This window comes from Bubalus kerabau, chromosome 1 (assembly GCF_029407905.1).
Source record: "Bubalus kerabau isolate K-KA32 ecotype Philippines breed swamp buffalo chromosome 1, PCC_UOA_SB_1v2, whole genome shotgun sequence".
Lineage (NCBI taxonomy): Eukaryota > Metazoa > Chordata > Mammalia > Artiodactyla > Bovidae > Bubalus > Bubalus kerabau.
Genome location: NC_073624.1, coordinates 235,009,168 through 235,034,321, shown reverse-complemented (window position 1 = coordinate 235,034,321; position 25,154 = coordinate 235,009,168). Strand labels below are relative to the sequence as shown.

Genomic DNA, 25,154 nt, shown 5'->3' with positions numbered 1-25,154 from the left:
AGGAATCACAACTCCCTCAGGTCATAGGTTAAGATTAATTAAAAGAGCACAAGTCGACACGGCAGCCATATCTGCTGGTCACAGCCATCAGAACACTGACAGCATAGACACATTAAAACGCGAGATACTTTCTCTTGGTAAAGGTGACACTGCACTTGAAAACATGTGCCTTATTTTCAAATATCTTTTGATATTGATTTCTAACATAATTCCACAGTGATGAGAACAGACTCTGTATGATTTCAACACCTTTAGACCATAAAATATTTGCACCTTGTTTTATGTCCCTGAATATGATCCAGTGTCTCCTAATTTAGTCTATGGGAACTTGAATAGAATTTTTATCCTACTGTTGTGTGAAAACTGTATAAATCTTAATTACGTTGAATTGATTTATGGTTCTTTTCAGGTCTACTATATCCTTCTACTTTTCTGTATATTCATTCTATTAATTTTTGAGCATTTGATATTGAAGCTCCAAGTAAAACTGTTAATTTATCTACTTAAAAAAATAACTAATAAATAGTGGAACTATAGGCAACTCTTATGTATTTTCCAAGTCTACTGTAAATGTGTTATCATACTTTAATAATTAAAAAATAAAAAAGAGGAAAAAAAAGAATTAAAAAAAAAAAGTAGGGCTGATGGATGAAGTAGGTAACCTCATCTAAGAGCGTTGAGAACCCACTGATTGATTCTAGCATTGAATATGATTCCTCTCAAACAACTTCACAGAAGTATCATCTCCAACACATTTTCACAGTGCCATGCACTATAAGACATTTTATGTATTAAGTCTCTTAATTCTCACAACCATCCTTGAAGTTAAATATTATCCTCATTCTTTGATATGAGGAAAAACTGAAACTGAATCTCAGAGAAGTTAAGCAAATGACCCGAGGCTACAACACTTGTGCCTGACAGAACCTGAAATCCAGTTCTATCGCCTGAAGTCCAGTGTTTCTCAAATCTATCACAATGCTGTCATCATTCTTCCACCAAATTGCTGATTCATAGTATTTCCAACTTGATTTTCTTGTGGAGAATTTTAACGTATGTACACCTTAGTAATTAGTGCCTTCAAACTTTTACACCGGCTCTTCTATTTTTAAAACACCAAACCATACTCTTCACTCTTTAAATTTTAACATCACCTCTTCCAGAAGGACTCCCTGATAAACCCCTTAGGGGCTCATCACTCTTGTCCCTCCCATGTGTGATACAGCACTATTTTAAGCCAGAGAATTTTTTGTTTAGATCCTAGATTTGCCATGTAACCTTCAGTAAGTCACAAAATTTCCCAAATGCATGCATCATTAAAATGGGAGACTTAAAATTTAAAGGCTGGAAATTGTCTGTCTGCTACCAAATATAACCTATAGAAAAGTATTTGATGAGCAACATTTTTAAATCCAGTTCAGAGTCTTTACAGGAGGAAATGCACTCAACTGACTGCCACAAGCCCTACCACTCTTTTCAACCACGTCTCTATAGTTCATTTCTATTATCTGTCTGGCATTTGGTATGCAATGGGGTTTCCTACCACTGGATTATTATCAGTTATACCTTTTCTATTTCGTTTTCATGTGGTCATTTCCCCACTATAAAGTCCAAAATGCAGATTCCTAAATTATGTAACTTCAAAACTAAAAAGAGATTACCTAGCAAAATCCAACCTTCCTGTCTCACACAGATGAAAAGACTGAAGCCAAAGTGCTTTAGTTACTTGCTCAGAGGTTCCCAATACAAGTCAGTGTGGGACAATTTAAATCAACCAGAATAAACAAAACATTCACTTTGTGCAAGACCCTACCCTGGAGCTACAAAGTGAAACAAGAATCGTCCCTAACTGTCCAGGATATACAAGGTAGGAAAGGACAAAGACATATATATATATGAAGCCATTATTTAAGAAACACATGCTAAAAGAAAGAAAAAACTGATTTCATTTTTTTTTTAATATTTATTTTTTATTTATTTGGCTGCACTGGGTCTTAGTTGCAGCATGCGAGATCTTTTAGTTTTGACATGTGGGACCTAGTTCCCTGACCAGGAATTGAACCTGGGTCCCCTGCAATGGGAGCGTGGATTCTTAACTGCTAGGCCACCATGAAAGACCCCATTTCTTTCATTTTTAGTGAGATCATGAAAGGGAAACATTTAAACAGGGATTTGAATAATGAACACTGCTGGATTGTTTTGTTTTGTTTTTAAGATTTCCCCATTGCCTTTACTAACAGAAAAACGTATCTTCACATTTGTTCTCAATCTGACCAACTGGAGCAGCACCCTTTCTCCCAGAGAAGTGCATTGTCAGAAGAAATGGAGAAGGGCTTTGAGGGCTGCCGTTACTAACAGAAAGTGAGGGTACAGCATGAAAAAGCCAAGAAATATGTAAAGGCACAGCATAAAGAGAAAAAGTAAGTAAATCAGCATGACTGAGGGTAGAGTGATGGAAGATAATCTACAAAATCAAAGTGAAGACAAATCCTGAAGTACCAGTACTTCTTATTTTCTTCTTTAGCCACCTCTTCATCCCTTAAGCAAAGAACCTAAAACAAAGCTAGATATAATAGGAACTCAATAATAGTTTATAATGATAAAAACACTAATGGCAGCTAAGATTTATGGTGGGATTATTATACGTCATGCACTGCATAAAACACTTTATAAACATTATTTCATTTAATCCTAATTTTAAAATCTATTAAATAGGCACTAATAATCCTCTCATATCACAGAACTGAAGCTTAGGAAAAATAAGTTAACTTTTCCAAAATCAAACAGTTAAAATGTGGATTCACAACTTATCAGATGTCTCCAAAACCTATGAATTAAACCAAAATTAATGTTAACAAATACATCAATCAGAAAATTTACAATCAGATTATCAACCTCCACATAGCAATAGCTGTACTAAATTAGAAGGAAAATGAGAAGCGGGCAGAGAAAGCCTCTTACCAGTACTGACTAAAGTTCATTCCCTAACCTTAGCAGCAGCAGCAACCTTAAGGAACACTTTGTCCTGAGGTCAAAGAATCCTCTAGAAAATACAGTATAAAGTTTCAAAATTCTGTAACTGTGGGACCTTGGGCACAGGTCCCTACTTTACACTGGGGGGCTTCAATTTCCTCGTCTGAAAAAATGGGTATAGCAGTACCTACACTATGTAGGACGCTGTAAGAATGAGATAATGCGCATAGATTTTAACACGTCAGACACGATGTAAACTGCAGCTGTCTACAATACAATCACTGCCCATATAGGCAGATAATTAGATAACTAGAAAAGTATGCTCCCAACTTGGTGGGAGATTCTAGGAAGTGTCCAGAAAAGGCATTTACAACGTCCCTTCGGCCATTGATAATCCTGGTCCCCGCAGGGGTATGCAATACGGGGGTAATAAAAAACGGGGTGGCAAAGCTGAGATTCTGGTGTACCGTTCGCCAGCCTGAGGGCATAAAGCAGAGCCTGGCACTTAAGCTCTCAGAGGATGAGACGGTTGGATGGCATCACCGACTCAATGGACATGAGTTTGAGTAAACTCCGGGAGTTGGTGATAGACAGGCGTGCTGCAGTCCACGGGGTCGCAAAGAGTCGGACAGGACTGAGCGACTGAACTGAACTGGACTGAGACCGGGACCCTTCCGCAACTCCGAGGCGACAGACTTACCCCAAGGCCAGCTTCCCCCTGAGATTCTGCACCCATAACGCACCTGCAATATCAACACAAGTCGTTAATTCAAATTCCCACCTCACTCCCTTCTTCCACCAATTAACCATCAAGAAATCTTACCCAAACGTTCCAGTATAACCGCCGCCATCTTTCTCCCTCCGTCTACGGAAGCCTCTGAGTTCAGAACGCCGAGTGCGCAAAACGCATGCGCAACTGCCGGGGTTTTGTTGGGGTTTTTTCTGTCCGCCCCCTGTCCACCCCCCCTCCGCCCCGCCTTCTTATCGCGATACCCAGCCGCACCTGCTTTCGTAGTGCTGTCTTGGAAACCGTCAACAAGCTGGTGCTTAAGGCGGAGTCCCGTCAGCCTTGCTTCGGAATGGATTACTCAATAAGGGCCAAACTCCAGCGAGTTTCCGAAAATTCGTCGGGATCCAGAAAAACTGCGAAGCCTCAGTTCAGTTCAGTTCAGTCGCTCAGTCGTGTCCGACTCTTTGCGACCCCATGAATCGCAGCACGCCAGGCCTCCCTGTCCATCACCATCTCCCGGAGTTCACTCAAACTCACGTCCATCGAGTCAGTGATGCCATCCAGCCATCTCATCTTCTGGCGTCCCCTTCTCCTCCTGCCCCCAATCCCTCCCAGCATCAGAGTCTTTTCCAGTGAGTCAACTCTTCGCATGAGGTGGCCAAAGTACTGGAGTTTCAGCTTTAGCATCATTACTCCCAAAGAAATCCCAGGGCTGATCTCCTTCAGAATGGACTGGTTGGATCTCCTTGCATTCCAAGGGACTCTCAACAGTCTTCTCCAACACCACAGTTCAAAAGCACCAATTCTTCGGCGCTCAGCCTTCTTCACAGTCCAACTCTCACATCCATACATGACCACAGGAAAAACCATAGCCTGACTAGACGAACCTTTGTTGGCAAAGTAATGTCTCTGCTTTTGAATATGCTGTCTAGGTTGGTCATAACTTTCCTTCCAAGGAGTAAGCGTCACAAATGGTCTAAAAGGATTAGGAAAACAGACCGTGAACCAAGCCAACTAACCTGGGAGGACTTCAGTTTTCTCAAAACAAAAATAAGTATCACTAGGGCACAGGCTTGTAAAGACCACTAAACATTGTATGAAAGTTCTTTTAAAGAACTTTTAAAGATACTTTTAAAGTATCAAGGTGCTAGTCACTCAGGGGTATCTGACTCTTTGTGGCCCCATGGACTGTAGCCTGCCAGGTTCCCCTGTCCATGGAATTCTCCAGGCAAGAATACTGGAGTGGGTTGCCATTCCCTTCTCCATGGGATCTTCTCAACCCAGGGATCGAACACAGGTCTCCTGCATTGCAGACAAATTATTTACTGTCTGAGCCACCAGGGAAGCCCACTATGTATAAAATAAGCCACAAGGATATATTGTACAGCACAGGCAATATGGCCAATATTTTATAATAACTTTCAGTTCAGTTCAGTCGTGTCCAAGTCTTTGGGACCCCATGGACTGCAGCAGGCCAGGCCTCCCTGTTCATCACCAACTCCTGGAGTTTACTCAAACTCATGTCCATTGAGTCAGTGATGCCATCCAACCATCTCATTATCTCATCCTCTGTCGGCCGTCCCCTTCTCTTCCCACCTTCAATCTTTCCCAGCATCAGGGTCTTTTCCAAGGAGTCAGCTCTTCACATCAGGTGGCCAAAGTATTGGAATTTCAGCTTCAGCATCAGTCCTTCCAATAAATATTTAGGACTGATTTCCTTTAGGATGGACTGGTTGGATCTCCTTGCAGTCCAAGGGACTCTCAGGAGTCTTCTCCAACACCACAGTTCAAAAGCATCAGTTCTTTGGCACTCAGCTTTCTTTATAGTCCAACTCTCACATCCATCCGTGACTACTGGAAAAACCATAGCTTTCACTAGATGGACATTTGTTAGCAAAACAATGTCTCTGCTTTTCAATATGCTGTCTAGGTTGGTAATGACTTTTCTTCCAAGGAGTAAGCGTCTTTTAATTTCATGGCTGCAGTGAAAAAAATAAAAGTCTGCAAAAAAAAAAAAAAAGTCTGCCACTGTTTCCACTGTTTCTCCATCTCTTTGCCATGAAGTGATGGGACCAGATGCCATGATCTTAGTTTTCTGAATGTTGAGCTTTAGGCCAACTTTTTCACTCTCCTCTTCACTTTCATCAAGAGGCTCTACTGTTCTTCTTCACTTTCTGCCACAAGGGTGGTGTCATCTGCATATCTGAGGTTATTGATATTTCTCCCAGCAATCTTGATTCCAGCTTGTGCTTCATCCAGCCCAGCATTTCTCATGATGTACTCTGCATAGAAGTTCAATAAGCAGGGAGACAATATACAGCCTTGACGTATTCCTTTTCCTATTTGGAACCAGTCTGTTGTTCCATGTCCAGTTCTAACTGTTGCTTCCTGACCTACATACAGATTTCTCAAGAGGCAGGTCAGTTGCTCTGGTATTCCCATCTCTTGAAGAATTTTCCACAGTTTGTTGTGACCCACACAGTCAAAGGCTTTGGCATAGTCAATAAAGCAGAAATCGATGCTTTTCTGGAACTCTCTTGCTTTTTCGATAATCCAGCAGATGTTGGCAATTTGATCTCTGTTCCCCTGCCTTTTCTAAAACAAGATTGAACATCTGGAAGTTCACGGTTCACATATTGTTGAAGCCTGGCTTAGAGAATTTTGAACATTACTTTACTAGAATGTGAGATGAGCGCAACTGTGCGGTAGTTTGAGCATTCTTTGGCATTGCCTTTCTTTGGGATTGGAATGAAAACACCTTTTCCAGTCCTGTGGCCACTGCTGAGTTTTCCAAATTTGCTGGCATACTGAGCGCAACACTTCCACAGGATCATCTTTTAGGATTTGAAATAGCTCAACTGGAATTCCCTCACCTCCACTAGCTTTGTTCGTAGTGATGCTTCCTAAGGCCCACTTTACTTCACATTCCAGGATGTCTGGCCTCTAGGTCAGTGATCACATGATCATGATTATCTGGGTCGTGAAGATCATGGAGTTAATCTTCAAAAATTGTTAATCACTGTTATACACTTGAAATTAATATTGTAAATCCACTACACTTCAATAAATAAATAAAAAGAAGGAACAAACGGTTCAAATACTAAGTATGATGCTAATCTTCAGGTTTACCTCCAAGAGTTAAGAGTTAATGTTCAGCAGGCACTAGCTACTATACATAGCCAGCAGGCATTTCACTAAATCTCATGTACTTCTCACAGCTAGATCCAACCCAACTAGATCTGGATCGTGATCTTACTTCTTCAGCTGAGAAAAAAGATTTATGACAGGTTAAAGTCCCTGAGATAATAACTGGTAAAAACAGTGGTCAACCTAGGGAAAAAGATTTATAATAGGTTAAAGTCTCTCACATAATAGCTGCAAAAACAGTGGTCAATCAAGGGAGAAAAGATTTATGATAGGCCAAAATCTCTCAGATAATAACTGGTAAAAACAACAGTGGCTAAAAACCATCTAGGCTTCAGTGCCACCAAAGTTTAGTGTTCCTTCCCACATCCAAATAAGTTTATATATATATATATATATAAAATTTCTCTTCAGAAGCATAGATAGTTCAGGTTTCCTTTGCTACATATTCAAGAGTTGGCGATACCCAATGCAAACAAGCAATACGAAGAAGAATAAGTGCATAAACGGAGCATTTTAGGCTGTTTGAGATGGAAGGAAACTGGTTCTTTTTTCTCCACAGCATTTAACACTGTCCCTTCATAGAGTTGGTACTTAATCACATCAAAAGAGGGTTACTCTATTCTGCTTCTACTTGAGTATCAAAACCCAGAGCTAGAATTTCCACCCAGTTACAAAAACCCTTGTTTTTGATTTCTGATTAGAATTTTAACCTTTTTCTTAGTTGGCTTCTTGTAGATACTTTTAAAGCATCTCCAGTGCTAGCACGGCAGAGAATAAACTAGCAGGGCGGGGAGGTGACTCCATCAGTCTAACCTCTTAATTAACTTTCTTTGCTGTCGTTAATGAGAATATACCTAACCTCTGGGCTGGGCTTCCACGGTGGCTCAGACGGTAAAGAATCCGCCTGCAATAGAGAAACCTGGGTTGGATTCCTGAGTTGGGAAGATCCCCTGGAAGAGGGCTTGACAACTCATTCCAGTGTTCTTGCCTGGAGAATTCCATGGACAGAGGAGGCTGGCGGGCTGCACACTCCACGGGGTTGCAAGGAGTCGGACACGACTGAGCGACTAAGCACACCCGACAACCTCTGGCTAACTAGGCTCCAGTGGTACCAAGACCCTCCAGGAGGAGCTGGGAAGCCGACTGCAACCCGGGGCCCCGCCTCTCCCAGGTTCGAAGCGGCAGGAGTCGAGCGCGCCGTGAGGTCTGGACCTTCGCGCGCGCCGTAGCGGCGGGCTCCGAGTCAACCCCGCCCCCTCCCCGGATCCAGCGTGGGGCTACGAACGGTCTGCCCCAGTGGTTGCTTCCTTCATCCCTGGTTGCCCGAGATTATGGGACAGGAACCGCGCACGTTGCCGCCCTCCCCTAACTGGTACTGCTCCCGATGCAGCGATGCCGTGCCCGGGGGCCTCTTTGGCTTCGCGGCACGGACTTCGGTCTTCCTTGTCCGCGTGGGCCCGGGCGCGGACGCGATCCCAGGGACGCCCCCATTTCGAGGTAAGTCCCCACCTCTTGACCCCAACCTACCTACACTAACTGCGTTCCCCGGGGGCGCCAAGAGGGCGTGTCTAGTCACCCCACCCCGCCATAGATGGGGAAACTGAGGCTCGGGCAGAGAGAAGGGTCTGTTCATAGTCGTCTAAACTGAGTTGTGTCCGGGTCTCCAAAGCTGAGCTCTACACCACGCTGTGGCTGAGCGGTCCCGCCTCCTGGCTCTCTCAGCGTGCATCCGCTGGCTTACTAAAAAGTTATCCGTGTGTCTTTCCAGGTATTTATAACGCCTAGGCCTTGCTTTCTACAGCTCCAGGCCCTAAGCGAGATTCTGCAAATATATGATACTCACTTCTGTAAGATAAATGACTTGAGCCGAATGCTTCCAGGCTCCAGCTAGGTTTTGGTTATGCCCTGGGATACGGCATGCCAGATACTTCCTAAAGACTTCTAGCCAGATCTAAATACAAATCCTTTTTACATTCTTCATTGGAGCTGCTCCTCAGCCTGAGAACTAGGCACATCAAGCGATATGAACGTATTTTACAGTTAAAAAAACAGAGTCCCAAGGAGATAAAACGACTTGTCTGAAGTCAGATGGCAGAGCCAATATCTGCATTTGAGGTTTCTAATTGTGGGTTTCTGGATATTTTTGTTATTCCATGGAATAAGTGAGGCCGCAATCACCAACAACAGTAAAGATGCTGGCAGGAATCTTAGATAGCTCTTTAACCTGCAGCCTGCTTTTGCTTGAAGTCATAGGCGAGTTGGTGGGACACACGGAAAAGGTGTCTGGCTTCACGTTTTGTCATCACCCGGGTCAATACAACCTCTGCGCCACCAGCTCCGATGATGGGACTGTGAAAATCTGGGATGTAGGGACAAAAACAGTTGTGACGGAACATGCACTCCATCAGGTACCATGGCTTACTGGTTTCTCAGACTATGAATATATATCTGTGTCAGAGTTATCCTGCTTCAAGTATAGTTTTGCTAGCTCCTCTGTGTTGAGTTAACTTTTATATATATATAATTGAATATAATTTTAAAAATATATAAACATTATAAATATATATTAAACATTAAATATATAATATTTATATAATATATATAAGGTAACTTTTATAATTGTGTTTGTTCATTAGATCAGAAGGTATATATTGTAAAGGTACTTCAAAATTTTTTTGGAAGGAAATACGTATAAATCAGAGGTCAACAAACTGCACTGCTGCCTGCTTTTGCAAATTGTTTCACTGGAATACAATCACAGCCATTCATTTTAGTATTGCCTACAATTTTAACTACTGCCGCTTGCAGGCTACAATGGCAGGATTGAGAGTTAAAACAGAGACAATATGGCCCACACAATCTAACATATTTACTCTCTGGCTCTTTACACGAAAAAGACTCCTGATATAAACTGTGAGTGAAACTTATTTCAAAACTAGATGGTTAATTGATATACCTGCCTAGAAAATAGGGAAAAGAACTCGGTTAATCTTACGAAGAATTTTGCATTAATCTACAAAGGAAGAAAAAAATTTAATCATTCTTAGCCTGAATTCTCCTATCATTTGATTATAATATTGCTATATGGGTGGTCCTAACAGTATTTATTAAGTACCTATAATATGCCTAGCATTATACAGATTAAAAACTAAGTAAAAATTAAGCAATAACAAATGAGAAGCAAATATATCATTCCTTTGTTTTAAAGCATACAATATCAGCATTGCATTGGTCTCCTCGAGTAAAGGATCTGATAGTATCTGGAGATGAAAAAGGAGTAGTTTTCTGTTACTGGCTTAACAGAAATGACAGCCAGCACCTCTTTATAGAACCTAGGACAATTTTCTGTCTTACTTGCTCGCCTCATCATGAAGATTTAGTAGCCATTGGGTGAGTACTGTGCCATCTGCACTAATAATTTATTTTTATGATGTTATTTTGTATTTTCTTTACCTTCTCCTATCCCTTTATTCCTCACAGGAAACCATTTACAGGTATTAACCACTCTCCCTGCACCCCTAGTAACATTATTCCTGTGACGTCCAGCTCCTCACTGTATTTTTGTTTCCCTGGTTTCTGTGATACTGTACTTTCCTTATTCTTCATACCTGACTTCTTCAGTGAATCTCCAAATGTCAGAAATGTCCTCTTTCACCTTTTACTCCTCTGTACTTATGCTTGGTTATATTAATAACATTTATTCCCATAGGGTCAAATGACTCAGCTCTGCTCTGATTCTCAGCTCTTCCACTCAATTGGGAAAGCAGTGTGGCTTTGGGATCTGTCTCCCCTGTGATCATCAAGGTTGTCTTCACATGAGCTGCCTCAGTAGGCGGTCCTCTCTCCCTTCCTGCTCCATTTACTTCTCTCTCAAAGATGTCCATTCTGTCTAGTTTAAAGATGAGACATAAGCATAAGCATCTAAGAGGAGAAAGTCCAACAGGAGAGAATTCAAGACACTTGGAGGTGGGGTAGATAGATACACATGGAGACAACACGGAGATAACTTTTCCACAAACTCTGTTGCAACAGTGTGCATGTAGACATGAAGCCAGAGAAGGTATATGGGGGTCAAGGGAGCATTAAATGGAAGATAACAAAGGCATGTTTCTATGCTGGTGGAAATGAGGCAGAAGAAGGAGAGTCTGTTGCAGGGGTGAACAGTGATGAATACAGGAGTGATAATGAGAAGTCAAGAGGGAACTGGCTCCAGACACAAGTAAAAGGAACCAGCTGAGAATGTGGAAATAGGTGTAAGTAGTTTCACAGATCTGCTTGGAAGAGAAGGGTGTTTCAATCTGATGGCTTCTGATTTTTTGTGAGGCACAAGTCAAGTTCAGAGTGGGGCAGGAGCTGGATGCAGGAAGAAGGTATGAAGAGTCATCTCAGAGAACAGGAAAATGAACTTTCTGATGGAAATTGCAGGTCCCGTGGTCCTGGTTGAGTGTCAAGCCGAGGATCATGATCGTGAATTTTAAGTAAACTACTCAAACTGATTGAGAAAGGAGGTGGTTGGATTCAACCAGGTTTGGGGTTTTGTGGAGTAAATACCCCTGAGAAAAAGGGGGAACAAAGGAGATAAGGATTTTATTTAAGGAGTGATTATAATGATGGATCATGAATCTGCTCTGCATGCAGGGATGAACAGGAAGACAGGTGTGCATGAGTAACACTGAAAATGGAAAGGGTCTGTGATCGGAGGTCTCCATGAACCTCGTTGTGTGAGGGTACAAGAGACAGAGCAGAAAGGGTGGTAGGCAGGGGTCAGAGAAGGGTAAATCAAACTGACCTTGAAAGATGAGCAGAAGTTCACAAGAAGAGGTGAGTCTTTCAAACAGTCAAACAGGATTGAATCAAAATGATGTTTCTAAATGCTCTTCAAAACAGTGATTAGTCCCTGAAGTCTTGATTGAAATTGCAAAATAGCTTGAACACATGTCTGCTGTTAGGTTACATAACTTTATGGTTTTCAAAGTCTGTATCTTCAAAGATTTGATATATTCTATGATTTTATTTTTTTTAATAAAGTTGTAATTGGGAAAAAATATTTTTTTAATAAAGAGAGAAATAGAGCTGTAGGATTATCTAGTGTATAGGAAAACAGGTATGCCCACTTTGGAGACCAATTTTGCACTTTCTAGTAAAGCAAAAATATGACTAACATTCTGGCAGTTCTGTTACTAGACATCAAACCTGAAACTGTCTTAAGTGTGTGATAAGATTATTATATATTTTATAATCTTATAATAATAAGATTATTAATAGCATTTTATGTTTGTAACAGTAAAAAAAAAGTGAGAGCCTTTGAAAAGGAAAATGAGTAACTAAACTTGAAGTATATTCATACAGTGGAATACTATGCAATAGTATAAATGACTGATCAGGGACTAGAGTTACATGTGTCCACATGGATGACTCACAAAAAGAATGAGTGGAAAAAAGCAAGCTACAGAAAAATAAACAACATGTTACCATTTATATGAAGCTTTTAAATGTACAAAGTAATTTTGTATCTTATTTAGGAATATATATATACAAAGGAAGTCTAGAACTGATGTAACACAAGATTCAGGAATAGCAGTTTACCTCTGTGGAAGACAGGGAGAAAAATTTGATTGGGATGAGATATACAGAAGATTTCAACTGTACTGCAAAGTTGTTGTTTTTTTTTTTCTCTTAAGCTAGAGAGTAGATATTTCTTTATTGTGTCTGAAATACTTCATCATTTAAAGAAAAAAACTATTAGAATTTCTCAATTTCTTCTAAATTAAAAAAAATGAGTCTTGAAATACCCAGATCTACAGGTTAGAATTCTTCAGCTTTTGTTAGAAAAGTAAGATCACTTGTAAAAGTAAAAAGATATTTTTAGTGTATTAGGACAAATTCATTTCCAATTAGGGGGATTGCTGGCCCCCTTCAGGACTACTTTTCTTTAACGTTTCCCTCGAGCACAAGCATGCTCTGCTGCCGACCTTCATGCTGGGCAACATGCATAGTATAACATAGTATCAGGAATTTGGCCATTTGATCAAAATATGAAATAAGTATTCTTCGGAAAAAGGACAGAACAAAATTATTCCTTGCTCTCTTTCCTCCCTCCCCTCAATGCACTTAACTTGTAGAAATGCACAATAACTCCTAAGCCAAAAGTTTCCTAGAAAGACAGTCTGTATTTTTTAGCAATATTTCTAACCTTGTTTTTTAGCTACAAGGATGGCATAGTGGTTATAATTGACATCAGCAAGAAAGGAGAAGTTATGCACAGGCTTCGAGGCCACGATGATGAGATCCATTCCATAGCCTGGTGTCCCCTGTCGGGTGAAGACTGTTTATCCATAAATCAAGAGGAAAATTCAGGTAGAGATGATTTAAGAGGGTTCAGTACTCTTTAGACCCAAGGAACCAAGTGGGTGGAATAGTGTCATTTGAATTACATTTAAAACTAGATTTTACATATCAAATCTATGAAAATGATAGTTACAGGAACCCTTGCAAACTAGTTTTTTCTTTAATGAGTGCATTTTTAATGCAAATTAAAAACAAAATTACCATCTCTATCCTAGAAGAACCTGAAATGCCCAATGGGAAAGTTATAACACAAACTCCAGTAACAAAAGGCTGCTACTTAGCCACTGGGAGCAAAGACCAGACCATTCGGATCTGGAGCTGCTCTAGAGGCCGAGGTAAGACTAATATTCGACATTTCCCTTGTGATATAACTTCTATCAATCCAGTAAAAGCTTTTTTACTAAAAAAAAAAAAAAAAAAAGCTTTTTTACTGTCTTATTATCCTGAGTGTGTGTCTTGACTGTCCATGGAACTTCTTTTATTCTGCAGGGGTGATGACTTTGAAACTGCCCTTTCTTAAAAGAAGAGGAGGGGGTGTAGACCCAACTGTTAAAGAGCGCCTTTGGTTGACACTCCATTGGCCCAAGGATCAGCCAACTCAGCTGGTATCCAGCTGTTTTGGGTAAGTTTTTTTTTTTGGTCATGCTCTCTAACACGTTTTGTTTTCCTCTCTGGTCTCAGGAATTCCTAGGCTTCTCTTTCTAGACACAGAAGGTGTAGACAGCAGTGGCTAAGAGGCCCATTATATTAATATATAATAATGGCCCATTGTATTATGATGGGCCATTTGTAATGGAAAAGTCATGGAATAGACCTGTGCTGTCTAATAAGAGTTATGAAAAGATCAAATAAGTACAGCCTGCTTGCTAAGTGTGGACTCTGAAGTCAGGCAGATTTCAGAATCAGTCTATTACTTATCAGCTGTTCATAAGCAAGATCCTTCACTTTTCTGAGCTTCAGTGACTTCACATGAATAAAGGGGCGGTTATAGTGTTTCCTTTCGCTTAGGATGATTATGACCATTCGTTAAGCAAAATTTATCGAGCACCTGTTTCTAGTTGCTTGAGATGACAAGTGAATTTAACAGACAAGGTCCCTGCTTTTAAATGAGGTAATACAGGTAGAGCATATAGGAATCTCCCAAAGTGTTAGTAGTGCTGCTACTACCCACCCTGCTCCAAAGCAGACATATGTCTTAAAGCCTTTGTGGTTATGCAAATTATGGTGGCATTTTATAATTAAAGCTATTAGGAAAATCTGTTCAGAAGGTAGTCTAGTACATTTGCATGGTTCAAAAAGAATGAAAGGATATAATAAAGCTCCTTTTTAAAAATTTTAGCCACACCACGTAGCTTGCAGGATCTCAGTTCCCTGACCAAATCAGGCAACTGCAGCGAAAGCAGAGTCCTAACCACTAGACCACCAGTGAACTCCAGAGCTCCCTTTCCACCTATGTCTTCTCTGCTTGGTTCTCCTCGCCATAGGCAATAATTTCTTTTGGTTTTGCGTCTGTTTTAGAATATGTAATTTGTCTCTCCTTAAAGGAACAATGAACAGAAAGTATTTTGCAGCTGAGGGCCCACACTCTGGCCCAAAACCACTTGTTTTCAGATTGCTCATGAAAGAGAACTGTTACTTGTTTTTCTTCACAGAGGTGAACTGCTGCTATGGGATCTCACTCAGTCTTGGAGACGGAAATATACCCTCTTTAGTGGTTCATCAGAAGGGCAAAATCATTCAAGGATTGTGTTTAATTTATGTCCTCTGCAAACTGAAGATGACAAACAGCTGCTGCTTTCCATATCAATGGACAGAGATGTAAGAACAGCTTATTTTGCATTCAATACTGTATATTGGTGATTTATGACTTGGATAGGATTAGAGGACTTTTTCAAACTATCATCAGTTCTCACACCTCACCTCGCCCCCAGGTTCCAATTTCAAAGTTACTGTTTCTGACTAGCATTAAATACATTAGCAGTAGAGAAGTAAAGGGAAGGGGAGGAACAACCAAGATGTCTTTTTGTTAAAGCAGATACGATAAGGAAGAGGTGTGTGCATGGAAGGATGTGAGAGGTCATCATGGTTTAGCTTTAAAATATCCTTGTCTATATAGTTTAGGTAGCAGAATCATCTGCTCTTGGCAGAGTCTCTGTAAGAGAGAATTGGCTTTATCTAAGTAACCTTACTGTTTTTCAGTAATCAAAGCTTGTTTGATAGACTTTGTTTTCTCCCAAGTCACTGTGTTAATAAATAAGTGAGGATTAAAAACTTAGCACTCCTCTTCCAATGGATATGATAACATATTTTGCTTTTTGAGATAAACTGTGATTGTTCCACTGTCCTGAGACCATCGTCATCTTTTTTCTTTCTTTACTTTTTTTTTTTTTTTTTTTGAGTTTACCAAATGAGATTATCGATGCTGTAATACTGTGGAAAGCCACTGGACTCTGGGAAACAGGAAGCCTGAGTTCTAGTTTATTGTGTGCCTTCAATTCACTTGGCATCTTAGGGAATAAATGTATTCCAAGATCCCTTTGAGCTCTACAGTTTACTGCTTTTTTTTTTCCTAATTCCTACTGGAATAGTTAAGTTACATTCTCCTGCTGTACTCATTGAGCCCATTCTGTCTGAAACGATTGTTTTTCCTGTTTCTCTGATCTTCATAAAGACCCTAACCCTTAACCTTTTCAGGTAAAATGTTGGGACATGGCCACTCTGGAGTGCTGCTGGACCCTGCCTTCCCTCGGTGGGTTTGCCTACAGTCTGGCTTTCTCTCCTGTGAACACAGGCTGCTTAGCGATAGGCGTCGGGGATGGCATGATCCGCGTATGGAATACACTCTCCATAAAGAACAACTATGATGTGAAACATTTTTGGCAAGGTGTCAAGTCCAAGGTTACAGCGGTAAGGATGCGTTCTTTGAACTTGCCATACACTGTTTTCAAATAACTAATTCTCTCTTAGAGAATACCTATTCACACAAATGAACTCTATAGGGAATTTACACTTCAAGAGTATTTTTGATGCAATTTGAAACTGGGAAAGCACAGGGACCCCTCCCTAACCAAACGCATTACCTCCTAATTCAGAAATTTAGCTTTGTTTTGTAAAATTAAGTCACCCTGTTTTCTAATAGTAAGAAATTTAAAATAACCTGGATGTGTGTGCATTCATAGGAGGTACATTAAATTATAATATAACCACATGGGGAATAATAATGTTTGTGATTTTAAAAAAACCCACAGTACAGAAGTGTAGAAAGCAAAAATGTTTTCTTTTCCACCCTTGAGTCTATTCTCCTGCGTCCATAATCCAAAGAACCACTGTTGATGTATCTTTCCAAGCTTTGTTAATTAATAATAGAACCATATTTTCTAAATTGTTCTGGAATCTTTTACTTCCCACCCAACAATCTATCACGCACATCATTTAAACATTTGATCCTATTTTTGTTTTTCAATTATATATAAAGTTTACTCACAAAAAATTTCTAGAAAGATACAGAGCTCGCAGTGGGGTGTTTTGGATAGTGAAATTACAAGTGACTTTATTTTTAATACTATTTCTCTTTTAAATAATGAGAATTTGTTACTTTTAAAATTAGAAGACACCAAGAGCAAGAAATTTTTCCAGTTGAACGCTGAAGTATAACCTAATGAATCCCTTAACAGTGCCCCTTTCTTCGTATTTCTTTGTAGCTGTGCTGGCACCCAACCAAGGAAGGCTGCTTAGCCTTTGGAACTGATGATGGAAAAGTGGGATTGTACGACACCTACTCCAACAAGTAAGAGATAGATGACCTTTATTTAGCCCATTGACCAAAATGTTAGTGAGTTCATTTTGAGTTCATAGACCCCGATGTTTATCATAGTAAGACTGGGAAGCATCTTTAAGATTCTGACTCTGAGACTGGGGCTTAGAACTCAGAATTTTATTTTTAAAACATTTTTTCAGGTGATAGTGATGGTTCAGCCCATCTGACCTATGAATACCACTGAAGGTTTTTTTTTTGTTGTTTTTTTTTCCAGGAAAACATTTGCTTTTGTTTTCCCTCAACATTTTTTTTACAAAAGTTTTCAGGCATCCAAGAATGTCAAGTTATACATAGGGGCTTCCCTGGTGGCTCAGATGGTAAAGAATCTGCTTGCAATGCAGGAGACCCAGGTTTGATCCCTGAATTGGGAAGATCCCCCAGAGAACGGAATGGCTACCCACTATAGTATTTGGACAGAGAAGCATGGTGGGCTAGTCTATAGGGTTGCAAAGAGTCAGACACAACTGAGTGACTGATACTTATATGGGCTTCCCTGGTGGCTAAGACCATAAAGAATCTGCCTGCAATGTGGGAGACCCGGGTTTGATCCCTGGTTGGGAAGATCCCCTGGAGAAGGAAATGGCTACCACTCCAGTATTGTTGAGTGTAGAATTCCATGGACAGAGGAGCCTGGCGGGCTGCAGTCCAATAGGTCACAAAGGGTTAGACACGACTGAGCGGCTGACACTTTCACTTTCAAGAATGTTAAAAGCTTAGAATAAAGAACATCTCTGTTTGTTCCATCTTAAGTTACCAGTTGTTAACATTTTGCCATACTTTTGGTACACATAACAAAAATTAGCAGTAATCCATAATATGATGTAATATCCTGTGCATATACAAATTTCCTCAGCTGAGCCAAAAATGTTTTTCTAGCAATTTTTTTTAAAACCTTTTTTCAATCAGAGGTCACACATTGTATTTTTTTATGTCTCTTTAGTCTCTTATTATAGAATAGTCCCCCACTTCTTTCCATAACATTGCCTTTTCAATTTGAAGATTCCAGATAAGTTGTTTTCTAGCATATTCTACATTTTGGACTTGTGTAGTTAATTCTTTGTGGTGACTTGTAATTCAGTTCACTCTTTGCCGTATTTCCTATATTCCTGTCTTCCCTGTATTGCCTATAAACTTTCTAGAACAGCACAGTGTCTTTAGTCACAGGTGGCTACTAAAGTGTGCTAAGTGTAGAACACACTTGAGAGTTCAAAAAAGGAAAGAATGTAAGATGCCTCAATATTTATTTTAATTATATTTTAAAAGGTAGTACTTTTTATATACTGAGCTAATTCCTAACATTGAATTTCACTTGTTTCTGATACTTCTGTTAACATGGCTACTAGAAAGCTTTAAGTTGCAGACAGGGCTTGTATTTATGGCTAACAGTATAAATCTATTGGACACAGCTATTCTGAGTGCTTGATTAGATTCCAAACCTGCACTGTTCAGTTTGGTAGCCACTGGCCACGTGTGGCTACTTATGCTTAAAGTAATTGAAATTAAATAAAATTAGAGATTGAGCTCCTAGTCACGTGTGCCACATTGCCAGTGCTCAAGGGCCATATCTCGCTAAGGGCTACTTTATTGGACAGCACTGTTCTACGCCAGGGATTAGAAAACAGTGGCCCATGAGCTAAGAAAGTGCTTAGTCCCTCAGTTGTGTCCAACTCTTTGTGATCCCATGAACTGTAGCCTGCCAGGCTCCTCTAATCATGGGATTTCTCAGGCAAGAATACTGGAGTGGGTTGCCATTTCCTCCTCCAAGGGATCTTCCCAACCCAGGGATCAAATGAAGGGTCTCCTTCATTGTAGGCGGATTCTCTACCGTCTGAGCCACCAGGGAAGCCCATGAGTTAAGAATAGTTTTATCTTTTAAAAATCAATGAAAAAGAATCAAGAATATTTCACAATGTGTGAAAAGTAAATAAAATTCAAGTTTCTCTGTCCGTAAAGTTTTATTAGAGCCCTGCCACGCTCATTTCATTACATCTTATCTGAGGCTGTTTGTGTGCTACACAGCAAAGTGGATATTGTGACAAAAACTGCTTGACTCACAAAGTCTGAAGCACTGACTACCTGGCCCTTTACAGAAAAAGTTTGCCTACTCCTGTTCTAGATCATTTGCACCTAAGTGAGAATCATTCATTATACTGTAGAGCTCACCTTTTCATGTGCCAGGTCTTTAGGTACTTGTGTATAACCTGTTGTTTATTGTTTAATCACTAAGTCATATCTGACTTTTTGCAACCCTATGGACTGTAGCCCACCAGGCTCCTCTTGGGATTTCCCAAGCAAGAATACTGAGTGGGTAGCCATTCCCTTCTCCAGGGGATCTTCCCAAGCCAGGGACTGAACCTATATCTCCTGCATTGGCAGGCAGATTCTTTACCAGTGAACCACCAGGGAAGACCCTATGTATAACTTACACACAGTTAACTGTTTTTCTCCATTTTTAATCTTTTTTTTTTAAAGGCTACACTATTTCAAATAAGTACTTAATAAAATAAAATTATATATCAATTTAAATAGCTTTGTGTCAGTACAAAATTACTAATTCTAGTAAATTACTATCTTTTGGTTATTATAAGCTGAATATTCAAACTGATAGCAGCAAAGGTATACAGTAGGAGGAAGGACGTTACTGTAGATATATTGCTAGGTATTCAGCCAGAAACACTTATTCTATTTCCTTTAGCCAAAGAAAATTTGGTTTATTGTCTAGACTGATCATGATAAATGTGTCAGATACATGGAAATAAAGAAGTCAACAGCTCATTCAGTCACAGATACTGGAATTCTAAAATCACACAAAGAGTATAGTATATGTTAAAGATAATAACTGCACTGCCCTGTCTGGACACATCACATATCATTAATCAACCACAACCTTCAAAAATACCCTGAAGAGCAAGGTTTCTTTTTTAAAAAATAAATAAAAACCAAAAACTCGAACTACCGTATGACCCAGCAATTTCACTTCTTGAGATATATCCAAAAAAACAAAAAAAAAAAAAACAAAAAAAATCATTCTAAAAGATACATGCACCCCAATCTTCAAAGCAGCATTATTTACCATTGCCAAGGTATGGGAGTAACCTAAATGTCCATCAACAGATGAAAGGATAAAAAAGATGTGTGTGTACACACACACAGAGGAATGCTACTCAGCCAAAAAACAATGAAATTTCACCATTTGCAGCAACGTGGATGGATGTAAAGGACATTATGCTAAGTGAAATAAGTCAGACAGAAAAAGACAAGTACTGTATGATATCACTTATATATGGACTCTAAAAAATACAACCAACTACTGAATATAACAAAAAAGCAGCAGACTCACAGATACATAGAACAAACCAGTGGTTACCAGTGGGGGGAGGGGTGGATTATAGAGATGGAGGAGGGGAAGGTATAAACTTCTGGGTGTAAGGCTCAAGGGTGTATTGTATAACATGGGGAGTATACCCAGCATTTGGTAATAACTAAATGGAAAATAATCTTAAAAAATTGTAAAACATTAAAGAAATTTTTTTAATAAAAACCATTATTAGGTAGAAAGGATGGAAGAAATGAGTGTTTGTGAAGAATAAAAATACTAATCCAGAGGAAAAAAGCTTTAAAACCTATCTACTCTGAAATCTTGGAAAGTCCCTGGCTGTCCAGTGGTTAGGAGGCACAGGTTCAATCCTCGGTCCAGGATCCTGCAAGCTGCTTAGAACAGCCAAAAATAAATAAATTAAGCCTTAGTTTGAGAATGTGATGTTAATGACAGGGTAAGCAAAAATGATTCTAGTCTTTTACTTGAATATAAGGTGGAGATATTTGCATAGTGATAATATATGCTTAGTAGTAACCTTAGTTCTGGGCTGAACAGTTTGCATTTTCTGTCTTGTCCTGTTTTTCTCAAGTTGTGATAGCCTTTACTTTTGTATATAACTACAGTAATATTAGAATATTTGACATTTAAGTGAAGTGAGAAACTCAGGAATAGATAGGGAAAATGACCCTAAACTGGCCAGTCAAGGGATATTAATAACTTTTTCTAGGTGAAGTATGTTTGGGACCTTTTTTTTAGTTGCTCTTATTACATGGTATATTATTTAAATGTTTGCTTCTTTACAATCAGTTATTTGGAGAAGGGTACTGTTGTTTTTCTTTAATATCAGCAACTAAGTTTGTAACAGGCAACTTTTTAAAAGAAGATGGTCTCTCTTCCACTGTACCTCTTTAAATCTTTCTGTTTATAATTTCCCTTCCCCCCAGACCTCCACAGATTTCCAGCACGTATCACAAGAAAACTGTGTACTCGTTAGCCTGGGGACCACCAGTACCCGCCGTGGCACTAGGTAAGTATCTGAATCATTCTCTAACAAACACAAGAGTATTCTCTTTCAACTTAATCCTAGGATATTCAACCTGGAAAAAGTCATAAACATTCTAATACAGTAACTCCTTACACAGGCTGCTGTGTCCCTGGGGTCCGTGAGGGCAGTTGTAACAGGTGATCAGTTAGAAACCATTCACCTAGGATAAGCCTCTCCAAATTATAGTATTTGGTTCTCTGAGCTGAATTCTTTTATTGTGAATACAGTTATCTCATGCTAGGTCCTGATACCTAATATACTAATAATTTTCACTAAAATTTGCTATCGCCTCTTAATTTTACCAGAATTATAACGTTGGGAATTCCTTGGCAGTTCAGTGGTGCGGACTGCACGCTCTCACTGCCAAGTGCCCAGGTTCAGTCCCCAGCTGGGTAACTGAGATCCCACAAGCCACTCACTGTGGCCAAAAAAATGAACATTTAATTTAAAAAAATTTTTTTAGGAATTATAATGTTAAGGATCATCTGTTTCAACCTACAGTTAAAGCAGGGTTAAAATTTCTCAGATGATCTCTTGTTGCCTGTGAATACATTCTGACCCTTTTCTAGCCCCTCAGTCTTGCCTTTCTTATTCCTACAATGGTAGGTCTTGCAGAATTTATAAATTGAATGTGTTCATGAAGATCTTTAGTAGTCTTTTCTTCAGCATCTATAGTGGAACATCTGTATATCTGCATAACTGCAGTGTAAGTCATCAGAACTCAAGCAGCATTGTAGTTGTAGTTCATTCATTCATTTAGCAAATGCTGATCCTTGATTTGTGCCAAACAGTTCTACAGTAGTGAAAATAAGACTTGTCCTTACAAGATACCCATCAGAACCACTGTCTACTTCCTAAAATAAACAGGAAAGTTACTATAACACCAAAGAAATCATTGCTTTGAGAATAGCTTCTTACATTTAGTCATAGGAAGTCCTGCCGCTTCATATATTTAAATGCCAGACAGTACTTATTTCTGTAAGAGAAGATAAATTCCCCAAAACTTTGATAACATGTCTTCTGATCCCAGCTTTGGCACCCCTACTATTTTGAGTGGCAGAAGATAAAACATGTCACAGTATAATATGGTCATATTACAGCAACACACAGTTAAGCTGGTTAAGTACAAAACTGATAAGTTTTCTTTTCTTATTCCATGTAGGAGAAGGAGACAGACCTTCCCTCACTTTATACAGTTGTGGAGGAGAAGGGATTGTCTTACAGCACAACCCTTGGAAGCTTAGTGGAGAGGCCTTTGACATCAATAAACTCATCAGGGACACCAATTCAATCAAAGTAAGTTCTTGTGATTTGAAGTCTTCTCATGATCTCTGTTTTATCTTCTCATCTTGCATGATAAATGCTATTATGTGAGGTATCCATTATGCTGTCAGATTTCAGGCTTCTCTCAGTTGCAATGGCTATTTATTATAAACTTTCAGATCTTGAATATAAAGCATCCTTTTCACACCTGCCACTTTCTCCAGAGGGATGTATTTGTAAAAATTACTTTATAATATGTTATCCAAGTACAACTATGAGGTATTTTGCTCAAAACAGAATTATCATTTTGGTTTTTTAGTGAAATAATTACAGATTTATACAAAAGCTGCAAAAATAATGCAAATAATTTCCTTATATCCTTCACCCAGATTTCCACGTTTAATCACATTTTCTTTACCATTGTATCAATATATCTGTATGCCAGAACTGTCTTTTTAAGTGAAACCATAAATGTTGAGTTTTCCTTACTCTTTCAAATGAGCATTTTTTACTTTTGCTCATTATTTTTGTATGGCTATTTTTGTTATAAAAATAATATTTAATCATCAATTGAATTGTTTTTATTGGCTATATTCCTTCATGTTTTAAATGTTATCTGAACATTCAACAATGAATAAAAGAGGCAAAATTTCTGTTCCTAACAAGCTTTTAGTTTTGTAAGACTTAAATAATATAGATCAGAAGTTCACATAAGGAATTTGGGCTGGAAATGGAAATTTAGAGTCCCTTTATATGAGTGGTAGCTAAAGAAGCTGTGGGCATGTATGAAGTGGTCTGTGGAGAGACAAGTAAGAAAAGAAGAGGGCCCAGGCAGCCTTGGGGAACAAAGGAATTGTTCTCTAATAAAAACAGAAGAAGAGAAAAACAAAATTCTGGAAAAGAAACAGAAAAGATGGGAAGAGAAGAAGGGTGGCGTATATGACTTCTTTTAAGGAGATGACAGCCCCCATGTTATCGAAGCCAGTGGACATGTTTCATGGCTTACTGTGGGATAAAAATCATTTTAATTAAGTTCATTTCACAAGGTTAGACACTGCAAACATTTAGTATTCACTGGCCTGACTTTTGTCCCAGTTAGGAAATCATATTTAGAATACTTGTTCTTAGTAACTCTTTGGCAAATTATGTAGATAATTTATAAGAATGGCTGTTGTAATTAGAACATTTTTAAACCAGGGTTTGATTTTTTTTTTCCCTCACACTGTCATCATTGATTTGTAAGCTGTGTGGCAAGAACAATGTTTTTAGTCGAGATTGATTTGTTTTGCTTTTCTAGTACAAATTGCCTGTACACACAGAGATCAGCTGGAAAGCAGATGGCAAAATCATGGCTCTTGGCAATGAAGATGGGTATGTATTTGTTTCTTTAAAAAAAAAAACTTTGTAATTGCACATATATTTGATCACAAGCTAGTGCCATCTGTAATGTTAGTTGGGAAAGCCTAGCTGTATTTGATATTCTGACTTATCCCTGATATCCTTAAATAACTCAGGAGCTCTCTGCATTATTGAGAACTGCAAAATAAATTAAATATTTATAGCTCAAAGAGAATGTTTGCCTACTCTTGTTTTGGCTGTAGTATGCTTCAAAGAATGCTTATCTCCAGAATTAAGTTCCCTAAATCTCCCTTCATTCTTTTTAAAGGAAAAAAATAAAAAAGCAGAAATGTTTTTTAGATCTTACTATGTCCTTTCCAATGTTTTGTTTTGGTTTGGTTTTTTAGGGTGTTTTACTTTGTTTTGCCCTTTCCAATGTTGATCATAGTAACATGGTTACTATTTCAGCCATTGGTTTATTAATTCTTCTTTTAGTTTTTCCCTGGTACCATTTATTATTTTTAGAGCATGATAAATACAACTTTCCAGAGGTTATTGAGATTTATTAAAGCTGATAAATCTGAAAGAACTGCCTTTTGTACCTGATTTTTTGTAAGAGAGTAACCTCTGCAGTTTAGATAGGGTTATCCTATTCCATTTCACCTTTCTTTGACTGATGGAATGAGGGCAATACCTGCTTGCACTGAACTGTAATTTGAGCATCCTTTCTTATCTTGGTGTGTTTCTTATTCCAGATCAATAGAAATATTCAAGGTTCCTAACTTGAAACTGATCTGCACCATCCAGCAGCATCATAAGCTTGTGAATACCATTAGCTGGCATCATGAGCATGGCAGCCAGCCAGAACTGAGCTATCTGATGGCCTCTGGGTCCAACAATGCAGTCATTTATGTGCACAACCTGCAGACTGTCATAGGTAACTTTGGTTTCTTTCCATACCGGGGGTGGTATATGTGTTCAGCTACTTTTTGTTCCAGTCTTTGTACATTTTCTTTTTTTTTTTTTGGTATTAAACACTACTCTTACTATTTTTCTGCTTTCAAAACTAATGTATTCACCTTATTTAAGACACAACAGAAATTTCAAACATGACAATACATGTTAACTTAGAAAGTGAAGTACCTCCCTTATTCCCATCCCTCATTAATAAACA

General features: G+C 39.0%; 2 protein-coding genes across 8 annotated transcripts in view; one reads left to right on the top strand and one right to left on the bottom strand.

Annotated features, from left to right (window-relative positions):
• MRPL22 (mitochondrial ribosomal protein L22) overlaps positions 1-3,910 on the bottom strand; it is a 34,874-nt gene extending 30,964 nt beyond the window's left edge. Inside the window, exons 1-2 of one of the 3 annotated variants that reach the window (XM_055559818.1) lie at positions 3,797-3,910; positions 3,674-3,716 (exon numbers count right to left, since the gene is read on the bottom strand). In XM_055559818.1, the coding sequence (XP_055415793.1) occupies positions 3,674-3,716; positions 3,797-3,824 (71 nt within the window). In that variant the 5' untranslated portion in view covers positions 3,825-3,910. The remainder of the gene's footprint in view (positions 1-3,673; positions 3,717-3,796) is intronic. The other 2 variants (XM_055559827.1, XM_055559836.1) reach the window with 2 other exon arrangements.
• A 4,149-nt stretch (positions 3,911-8,059) lies between these two features.
• Positions 8,060-25,154, top strand: part of GEMIN5 (gem nuclear organelle associated protein 5) — a 39,108-nt gene continuing 22,013 nt past the window's right edge. For 2 of the 5 annotated variants that reach the window (XM_055559794.1, XM_055559793.1), the window contains exons 1-13: positions 8,060-8,347; positions 9,098-9,258; positions 10,059-10,240; positions 13,056-13,207; positions 13,417-13,533; positions 13,688-13,820; positions 14,851-15,016; positions 15,893-16,105; positions 16,900-16,985; positions 21,279-21,361; positions 22,542-22,675; positions 23,940-24,013; positions 24,736-24,917. In XM_055559794.1, the coding sequence (XP_055415769.1) occupies positions 8,182-8,347; positions 9,098-9,258; positions 10,059-10,240; positions 13,056-13,207; positions 13,417-13,533; positions 13,688-13,820; positions 14,851-15,016; positions 15,893-16,105; positions 16,900-16,985; positions 21,279-21,361; positions 22,542-22,675; positions 23,940-24,013; positions 24,736-24,917 (1,849 nt within the window). In that variant the 5' untranslated portion in view covers positions 8,060-8,181. Of the gene's footprint in view, positions 8,348-9,097; positions 9,259-10,058; positions 10,241-13,055; positions 13,208-13,413; positions 13,534-13,687; positions 13,821-14,850; positions 15,017-15,892; positions 16,106-16,899; positions 16,986-21,278; positions 21,362-22,541; positions 22,676-23,939; positions 24,014-24,735; positions 24,918-25,154 lie in introns of those variants that run through there. The other 3 variants (XM_055559792.1, XM_055559790.1, XM_055559796.1) reach the window with 2 other exon arrangements.